The sequence below is a fragment of the Pan troglodytes genome, chromosome 9 (assembly GCF_028858775.2).
Source record: "Pan troglodytes isolate AG18354 chromosome 9, NHGRI_mPanTro3-v2.0_pri, whole genome shotgun sequence".
Lineage (NCBI taxonomy): Eukaryota > Metazoa > Chordata > Mammalia > Primates > Hominidae > Pan > Pan troglodytes.
In genome coordinates, this window is record NC_072407.2 from 107966318 (window position 1) to 107977201 (window position 10884).

The following is a 10884-nucleotide window of genomic DNA, read 5'->3' on the forward strand; positions in this document are numbered from 1 at the left end:
TTGCCATGCGATTCTAATGTAGTTTTACTTGAATAACATAAAATAACATATATAATGTTATTTATGTTATTTTCCACGTGAAGAACTCCTGTAAACCTTGCCGTTTTGAAACTCAGTGAGGCAGGCGTCTTAGACAAGCTGAAAAACAAATGGTGGTACGATAAAGGTGAATGTGGACCCAAGGACTCTGGAAGCAAGGTCAGTCGCTGCAGTTCGGGGCCTCCTCTTGTGTTCACAAAGCAGTAAACGGGAGCAATTGTCAAAAGTATATGGAAACCATAAAAACTGAACATTATACACTCAGCCACTGCCTAAATTAAAAGCTAATGTCATAAATTTCAACCATAGGGATGGTCTTTCCAGGAAACTGCAACCTGCTCCCCAATATTAAGACTTTTAAATTAAATTAAAACTGCAAAAATTCTTAAATAATAAAATTCCTTTTACATTATTCTCAAACTTACGTACCACTCATAAAAGTAGTGTTTTTTGGGGTAGTTTTTTTGTTTGTTTTGGAGGCAAAGACTTCATGAAATCATGTTATTTCAAGAATTGATATATTCTCAAAACAGGAAATCAGTAGTAAACCAGAAAAAGGAGATTCTAAATATTAAATAAATACTTACTCAGAGGGTCAGTCTTTTGTCACCATAGTGCCAAGCATTCCACTTTAGTTTGAAGAACCTCCATTATATTTCTGTGCTGATAGAGAAACAGAGTGAACCTTTCAATTCTACTTGCCCAATTGAAATTGTTTTAATTAGTCAATGTTTGTGAATAATATTCTCAAGTTCTAAGATCTCTTAATCATAAATTCTTTTTTAAACAATGCAGGAAAAAAATAAAAAATGCAGGAACCTATATTCCTAATTCTGTTGAGTACAAATAAAAGTAATGGAAATAGTTATGTTTTTATTTTTTTAAAAAATTACAAGTTTATCAGTGAATCTAAATACCTACACAAGTTGATAGAATATAGTAACAGCACCTGAAAGCCAGAGCTGAAGGTTCTTGGAATCCCCTTTTATTTCTTTCTGTATCTTCTTTAAGAAAGAAAACACATTACTGGATATTCTAAGATATTAAACATGTGACTGCTTTAAATAGGAGAGCCTCAATTAATTTAAGGAGACAAACTAATGTTAATGAATCCCTTTCAGGCCTTATCCCTATATTTTAATCATTTCTGTCTGCCCTTTAACCAGAGTGAAATGAGACAAGCTTGGCCAGATAATTAAACCATTACCTGAAATCCTGATGTAAAGTCAGACAAGTGCAAATACTTAATGAGTAATTATTTTGAAAATGAAGTTACTCTAAAATGTTTAGCCCAGTCAGTTGATGTTGTGACTAAGGTGACAGTGTATATAGTGCATCTTTTGAGTTAAATACTCTCCTATAAAACTCGTTAAGGGTCTGAATCACATTTTGCACAAAACATACTGCTGAGAAGATAATGACTACAGGGCATCCTTCAGGTAGTCTACCAAAATACTTCTTGCAATAATATTATGTAATAAGCATATTTATAATTTATTAAACAATTTTGAATTCTTGTTACAATTTTAGTATCTTCCAATCATAAGAGTAGGACTTAGGGATTATTCTGGATTTATTACGAGATTATATGTATACTGAAGCTCTGAAGAATAAATAATATCTCTAAAATATTAATGGACTAAGCATTTTTAAGTGGGAATTATAGTGTATTTTTAATTAATAAAAATAATTATAAATTCATCCATACATAAATAACTTATTTCTCAATTGACCATAATAATTTATATATTTTTTAAAGTTATCTTAAAAAATTACTTGAGTTACACATAGATAATTATTTCTAAACAGTATATAATATGCAAAAGTAACATTTTCCATGAGATTTCCCTTGTAGATGTAACTGAAAGAACAAATAATGTGTACCTTGGCACATTATTTGCATATATTTGGTAAATTAATGATGAACAAAATGTGAAACCATCAGCTCAACAACTCCTTAGTTGCTCAACTAGGAAATGTGGAGTTGGATTTATTCAAGAGAAATCTCAAACATTAAAAGTATATTCTAATAGAAGCAAAGCTAAAAGATGTCCCCTTTCTCCCATAATTGGATTTTAAACCTGTCATTTTCAAACTTAACAATAATAAGCCCATTTCTGCCACTCTATGTAAATTTATAAATGCTTATATAAGGCGAAGTATAATGGTTTTCATTGCATATTTAATAATGATAAAATGTTACTGATTTCATTGAATGTAATCAGATACAATTTGTTGATAACTATTATAATTTTACTTCTCCCAAGAGCTATAAGATTTATGTTTAAGTCCATTAGCCTACATCAGTGACTTATACTTGTAAATAATTTCAGGTTAAATTAAGCATTTACTTTCATTGGCTTTTTGGATTTCATGTGTTCTTTTACCTTTTGGATGTGACATTTCCACAGTTAACTGAAGTGTCTTTATCCCCCCTAGGACAAGACGAGTGCCTTGAGCCTGAGCAATGTAGCAGGCGTCTTCTACATTCTGGTTGGCGGCTTGGGCTTGGCAATGCTGGTGGCTTTGATAGAGTTCTGTTACAAGTCCAGGGCAGAAGCGAAGAGAATGAAGGTGGCAAAGAGTGCACAGACTTTTAACCCAACTTCCTCGCAGAATACCCAGAATTTAGCAACCTATAGAGAAGGTTACAACGTATATGGAACCGAAAGTATTAAAATTTAGGGGTAGGACTTAGGCCCGACTACAGTGAGTGGGGGATGCATCCTGTGAACGCAGTGTTGTGACCTGTCTGTCCAGTGGTGGTATTGCTTGCTTCTAATTAGAGCTTTATATTTTTGAAAACTTCAGTGCAAATTGGTTCGGTTTTCTTTGGCTGCAGATGTACTGTTTGAAACTTTATGTTGCCAATAGATATCTGCATTGCAAGGGTCAGAAAGATAAAAACAAACCAGAATTGCTCTGTGAAATGATTTAAACAGTATATTCTACCTGAAATTTGGGGAAAATTGGAAATTAGATCTGGGCTTCCTTGCACATAGACTGGGCAAATCTTTTCTGTAACAGTTCAATTTTAGGGTAGGTGCTAAAAAATAAGCACAAAATCTGTTCCAAGTGATCAAAACCCAGACAGTTGCCTATTTTTGACAAAGTCATATTGTTTTCTGAGGACCAATACATGTAAAAACTCCAAGGTACAGAGTATGTGCTCAATGAATTTTGGCTCCTCTTCTAATTTGTTTTACATTAGCCATCATTCTACATTTTTAAAACATGAAATCCCACTTTTTATTTATCTGATGGTAGTCCTTGAGCCAGACCTTTAAGGAAGAGTGATCATCAGAATTTTGACTACAATTCACATTTATTAGATGAAATTCAACTTTTATGCTCAAAGTATCACTAAGGTAAATAGACATTTTAGGCAATACAGCAGTTTTTCCATCAGAGACGTCAGCAATATTTGTGTCCTATAGGAAAGATTCAGAAAAAGATAAAAATTGCAGTGAGTCATTATAAACTATTTTTTTTTTTCATTTCCATTGCTTTTAAGCAATCCAGGTCAGCCCCACTTACTCACATCCTCTCATCATGGCACAATAAAAAATTGTAAGCATTCAGTAAAATATAGGAGATGGAGATTAAAAAAAAAATCTAAATGTCCACTTCTTTCCTCTAGTAATAGGAAGTAGCTTTAAAATAAGATCTGAAAGGATTTGTTATTGCTCTTCCTAAAATCAGGACTCTAAAACCCATTTTCTAAAATTATCTATAATAGCTAAGTGAATAGGCTGCTCAGTTTCATTACAATGATAAGTGAGTCTTTGAACTTCCAAGAGATATTTGGTACTTGATGTACCCTAGAGTCAAAAACCCGATATACTTTCAGTAAGATGTACATCTGAGTTTACACCAGCTAAACACGCTTGATTTTTTATATTTATTTATATGAAAGCTTTTGAAATACTTGTATCTTAAAGCAAAGAGCCAATGCCATCCCTTTTTATCAAGATCTAATTGCTTTCATCCATAATGTAGAAATTAGTGACCGAGTACAATAGCACATAGATAGTTCCAAAACGATTCTTTCCAAATTTTGTGAAAAAGAATTAAGAACTAAATCCTCAATTCACTCGATCCAAACATTTTTAGCATGTCTTATGATAGCAAAACTACAAAGTGGGATAATATCAAGGTGTCTTAGCCATTAGAGGAATGCTTTCATCTTAATGTTTACAGAGTTGATGAGAGACTTTTTTCAAATTGAGAAAAACAATATTTGATTAGTTTTCAGAGCCAATTATTTGGACTGAATTCTGAGATGAATTTTATAAGATGTCCTTACTAGATTTTGTTAACAGCTCATTAAAACTGACTTTTCTTTGGCATAACAAAGGCACTCCAGCCATCATCAGCAAGGTACAAGGGTGGGGAAGCAAAGCAAATAAAAAAAGAGTATTAGAAATTTTTAGAAATAAATGCTGTGTATGCTAGTTCATTTCAAAGTTCAGGGAAGTTATTAAAAGGAGATGTAAATTCCCATGTCATATATATACAATTTACATATAACATTGTTTTTGGAGTCACAACTTGAAATTGAATTTCCTTACATGAATTGCCTTTAGAGGTAGATTTGAACATTTAAGACAATAAATTTCAAGTAAATAGGAAGCATTCATTGGACATTTTAAAAGACAGTGGCATTCGGGATAAATGAAATAATCTGTGCCTGTCAAAACTTATAAGTAAGCAGTTTTTATTGTACTCTCAAATTAAAGGAAAACTTTCATAAACTCTATGACCATAATTATAGAAATGATTGGTAATTCAAAAATAATATTGCCCCAGAATCCCAAAAACAAAACTGGCACCTTCAATCCATGGTAGATTCTACTAAAAAGTGATCATCCCTCAAGGGAACATAAGCCACAACAATCCAACAAAACCCAGACCATATGTAAAATCACTAGAAAGTTTTCCAGTTTGAGGAACCTCAAAAGGTTCACATCAAGATGAATAGAAATGGCATTTTATGGAAGATACAGATGATGTAAGTATAGGAAATAAAAATGCTAAAACAGATTTAAAGAAAAATAAGTCAAAGTTTTATTAAGTAATACACTTCATTGCATTAATCTATAAAATAGGAGGGTGTATTTAAGATTATATGGAATTGTTCAACCTTTGGAAGTTTTCCTTTCCCCACAAACACGATCAAGAAAAGGAAGAAAACAAAAACAGATTTTTCTGGCAAAAGCCTTCTGTAAACACTTTTTAAAAATTACCAGGCTTTTGTTAATGGTATTTTAGTATTTCCTCTTGAAGAAAAATTAAAACAAAGCTAAACTAGTGGATTTTAACAAATAATTGTCTATTTTACTTAACATTAAATGTTGAAAGGGAATCTAAGGAAACATATTCAGACTTTGATTTTGGTTTTGTTTAAATTGAGTGATTAGTAGATACCTATGAATTCTCTGGAACTACCTTTCCTGAATCTCTTGTTAAACAAGAGGTGAGTGGTTTGGAGACTCTGAGTGGTTTGGGGACTCTTTCAAAGATTTAAGATGGGCTAATACATTGGTTTGGATTAGACTCGTGGATATTCATTTTTCTTGTTTTCATCAGCATATGACTTTAACTAATATAAACTTCCTAAATCTGCTCCCAAATTGTTTTCTTTAGAAGATTATGGAAAATGCCAATGCTGTAACTGGAGTATTCCATATAGTTAGGTACTCACTAAAGGGTTCTGACCCCCAAAATGTCCATCTAAAACACATAAAATGGAAAAGATTACACTAGAAAGTTATTTAGCATCTTGATACCAAGTCTTGTCTTATGTTTCTTAAATACATTTTGTTGCTAGATTTTCTTGATATAAATAGTCCTGCTTTGCTAATACTTCTTTTTATACACACACCCAAAACATATGTACTTTAATATTGAGTAGGAAAACATTCACCTCCAATAACACAGTCTCCCCAGAGTCTCACTTCAAAAAACAAGACTATTGCAGTCATGTACACATTTTAGTTCCCTTGGTGAAATTATTCTATATGGGTGAGGTTCTTGATTAAGGGATTCTTTCAAATGCTCAAATGGAATTGAATTGTTTCATTTCTAACTTCCTCACTGGTGCAGTGAAATTCAATTCTGTTCAATTTAAAATAGTGGGCAATGTATTCATTTGCATTTTTAAGGTACAATTTACATACAATAAAACCTACCCTTTTTAGTGTACAGTTCTGCAGGTTTGATAAATTATGAATAATTTTAGTATATTATTCTATCAGTTTCATTTACAAGAAAGATAAAAAGTATCTTCCTATATAAGGTCATTCATCCACTCAACAAATATTTACTGAGTGCCTATTATGTGCTAAATAAAAGACAGAAGGTCTTTGATTTCAACGGACTAATAGAAGATAATCAGGTAGAAGTGTTGTTTTTCTCTAAAATCCTTGTTATATTTCCTTGATTTCTAAATATAAAAACTATACATGTTTCTGTGAAGACCATATCCTGAGTTCTGATTATGATAAGTATTAATTTTTAAGACTGTTTACTGAAACAGAACTGTGAGATTGACCTTGATTTTGTCATTTATATGTCATTACTAGCAATTTGACTTCAACTTTCTGAAGTTTTCAGAGTAACTGATCTGTAAACATTTTTACTCCACCAGTTTTTAAACTAGTTACTAATTTCATTACTTAATATATAATTATTCTAATATTTAAGCTCCAGGGCAGAATAAACACAGGGATGGAATTTCCTAAAGATTTGGATAAACTTGAATTCACAACAGGGAATTAGATACATGCTGAGTTGTGAGTTATGAACTAAGTCATAACAAACTCAGGGAATCACTCCTTTACCCTATTTTCCTCTTAAGTTATAATTCTAGCTACTAGAAAGAATTTAGACAGTGAATGAACAGTAATGAGACTAACATAATAACAGTGCCTGTTTCTCCTTTGTGTAATGTTATCTGCTATGTAATGTGATAAGGAGCAGGAATTTACTGATTTCAGATCCCTGACTCTATAACCTCAATATGGGAGGTTCCCCAGTCATGACCATTCAGTAGGCTTTGAAACATATCCCTTTTCAGTGCACGCCTTTTAAATACAGTTCTTAAAATATGAGCCTTAGTGTCCATAATAGCATAGAGTGAACTATATGTCACTAATTGTGCTGTTCTGGGTCATGTCTATAACTGGTGTGAATGAATGAAGTGTCTGTGGATAGGTCTGTGTTATAAAACAGGAAGATCTGTCATGAATAGTCTATACATATCGTTTGTTTATGTACTTCATTAGTTCTGGTAGTCTAATCCTTGCACTGTAAAGACATTTCATGACAAGGAAATACTATTTAAAGAATGTTGTCAAACATAAAAGAGCTTTTAAGCTCATCCAGAAGTACTAAGATATACAGTGCAGCAAGTTAAAAGATGTTTCCTGCCCAGATTTACTAATAGTAGTTAAATATTATAATTTTAGAATTAGTTTTTCCACAGGTAGGACCACAAACTCTAGACAGATTCATTCTTCGGTGTAGTTAAGCTTTCCTTTCCCTGGATAAGCAGTTTTCATATGACCAAAAGAACATGGAAAAAATGCAGATGTCTAATTATTTATATTTCGGTGTTTGTTGTGGAACATATTGTTGAAGAAACAGAAATATGGTAACACTCCGCGTTCTTTCTGCTTCCTTTCCATGCAACCCAGCTGACCTTTTCTGAAGCCATAAGAAACAAAGCCAGATTATCCATCACTGGGAGTGTGGGAGAGAATGGCCGCGTCTTGACGCCTGACTGCCCAAAGGCTGTACACACTGGAACTGCAATCAGACAAAGTTCAGGATTGGCTGTCATTGCATCGGACCTACCATAAAAACCAAAAAAAAAATTGAGTGCCTTAATTAAACTGTTGGTGACTGGTGGAAACGCAGCCCTGAGGGACACGCCACGCGCGGGTCTTTGCTAAACCAATCCTTTGGCTGAGAGCGGGAAGTCCGTCCTAACGCGCTGGCCGGACATCAGCAGCAGCAACGTGTGCATGAGCTCAGCTCGGAAACCCAAACTCAGATTTTATATCAGGAAAACTCACAATTGAGGTTTTTTTCGGGGAGTGGGTGGGGGAGGGATCTGGGATGGGTGTATTAACAGCAACAAATTTCATTCGAGTGGACTCAAAAACTAATCAGACTTGTGAGTTAGCGCATTAAACTGTGAAGTTCTTGCTCAGAAAGGCCTTTGTCTTCACCGGAAAGGATAAAATAGTTGTAGAAGTCCGTGAACATGCTAACCTGTGTCTCCAGAACATCCATGTAGTCCATGGAAGAAAATCCAGCTGAGAAAACAAATCACTAAACTGTGATAAGAAAATAATGAACAAACATGTAAAACCTGTGGGAAAAAAAAATAAAGGAAGTATGTACACTTACTTCGGAGAAAACAAATACTGAAACATGCTTGCTTTTTAAATGACGTAAATTCAGTAGAGGACAACACAATTCTTTTTTCTAACCATCTTAGGGAATAATACATTGCAATAATTGATATAAATGTCATCACTGTAATAAACTTTAGAGACTTTTTTTTATAAAAGTTGTTGGTCATCTTCTTGTTTGCTGTAACCTTCACTATGTCACATGAGTCGGTTCACCGATTGCATTTGTCTCACAACCAGGAAGAAAAGCAAAAGGAAGAAAACGTTTAGGTTCAATCATCAGTCTGCGGTGTAGACTCGAAAGAGATGACAGGTCACTCATGTTAATGGTATTATTTATAATCTCATTCTGTGTACAACATTGTGGTTTTTGTACCCACCAAAAAGAATAAAACAGCAGATGTTCTTACAATATCTACAGAGCTTAAAAGTTTTTTCTTATCGTTATAAAAGTTATTTGAGAAATTATAAGACTATAAGAGAGATTGTATTAGTGGTGGGCCATAGTGGAAAATGTAGCTAGCCCTCATTATTTTTTGCATACTAAGCTACCCCTCCTTTTCAGATCTTTGACTCATTAACAGATTAAATTGTCAAAGATGGAGTCTTTGAGTTGGGGAATGAATCACTGTCCTAACAACAGCATACCTTGTAATTGTGTGTTGAAATTTTACTTGACTGTATTTTGCTGCATAAAATTATGTATCTCTTGGGCTTCTCCCCTTATTCCTATTGTTCCCTTTAAATCATATGAAGGCATTCATAATAGCTTGGGGTAGATAACAAATGAAGAATTAGTCTTTGTTTTCAACTGGAAATTGTAAAGAAAATTATACTCATGTTTATTTATAAAAATCACCTTATGTATGAATTAAACTAACATGGTTCGAAAGAAGGTTTGGTTCATTTGAAATAATAAATAAGTACTCTAATACAGATAAAAATCATGTACTTAGGGTATTGGCAGAAAGCACAAGTTAGGATGATTTCAGAAGTCTGGCCTTGAAGGATGAGTTGAGTTTTAACAGGAGGAGAAGGTGTTAAGAGCCATATGAGTGAGCAGTGGCCCAAAGCCATGCACATCAGTGGCTCATTTAATGAATGAATGCCATTAGATGGGCTAGTGAGAGCACAGGGATATTATGGAAGATAAAGTTGGAAAAGCTGAAGGATTGATTTTCTTCCATCAACTCTCAAGATCCCATTCGCCATTCAATCTCTGTGCTGCAGTAAGAGCAATCTTAAACAGTATAAATCACACACACACACACACACACACAAGTCCCTCAGGAAAAATTCCAAGCTCTTGAGAAGATCACATGAGCCCCTTCATGACCTGGCGCTTGCTTATTTCTTCCAGGACTTCTCTCACCTCTATCCAGCTATTCCCGTCAGCAAATGAACCTCCAAAGCAGCACATGGAGCACTGCATAGACTATTTCCTCAGTGCGTAACTCCTCCCTGTCTCCTCTTTACCTGAGTAACTTGTACTCATCCTTCAATACTCCAACTGAATTTTACTTACCCTGAAAAGATTTCCATGGCTATCCACCACCCCCCTGCCTGTGAGACTGAGTTAGGTGCCCTTTTTCATGTCTTTCCCCCATCACGGCACTTACCATACTGCGTTGTAATTGCCTGTGTACTCGTCTGTATAACTACTAGACTGTAAGCTCCTTGAGGGCAGGGACTGTGTCTATCTTGTTCACAGTTGTATCCCCAGCACCCAGCACAGTGCCTGGCATATTGTAGGTGCTTAATAAATATTTGTTGAATGAATGAGTGAATTGAATTGAATTAATTTAATTAAGTGAAAGCAGAAAAACAGCATCTTTTCCTATTGACAGTCTCTAGAGTATATTTTAGGTAATATGGTCCCCAACTTAATGATCATTCGACCCATGATTATTCAAGTTTATGATGATATGCATTCAGTACAGTACTCGATAAGTTACATGAGATATTCAACACTTAGTAATAAAATAGGCTTTGTGTTAGATGACTTTGAGGCTAATATAAGCGTTCTGAACACAGGTAAGGTATGCTAAGCTAACCTACTATGTTCAACAAGTTAGATGTATTCAATGTATCTTCAACTTACACTATTTCAACTGAAGATGGGTTTATTGGGATATAAACCTATTGTAAGTTGAGGGGCATCTGTATATGGTGAGCCAAATGAAGCTTGCAGGTTGGCTGATTTCATAGTGTTGTCTATGTCACTGGAAAGCATGGCTTAAAAAAAAGTTGATCTGATAAATATTCTGATCAGATAAGACTATACTCCATGTAATTGTATATAGTTGTGGAATCATTTGTTTGGCTGGATAAACTGTTTAAAAAAAAAAACAAAAACTAACACAGAACAGGGTTTTGGCATGGTTTTTAGCCATACTTCCAAAGGTATCTTTCATTTAAGCCTCAG

The 10884-nt window shown here is 34.1% G+C and overlaps 1 protein-coding gene across 7 annotated transcripts in view; it reads left to right on the forward strand.

Moving 5' to 3' along the window:
* Positions 1–10238, forward strand: part of GRIA4 (glutamate ionotropic receptor AMPA type subunit 4) — a 374575-nt gene extending 364337 nt beyond the window's left edge. For 2 of the 7 annotated variants that reach the window (XM_016921906.4, XM_016921901.4), the window contains exons 16-17: positions 2479–2613; positions 7737–10238. In XM_016921906.4, the coding sequence (XP_016777395.1) occupies positions 2479–2613; positions 7737–7901 (300 nt within the window). In that variant the 3' untranslated portion in view covers positions 7902–10238. Of the gene's footprint in view, positions 1–83; positions 213–2478; positions 2749–7736 lie in introns of those variants that run through there. The other 5 variants (XM_054662653.2, XM_016921904.4, XM_016921903.4 and 2 more) reach the window with 5 other exon arrangements.
* Positions 10239–10884: the final 646 nt, after the last annotated feature.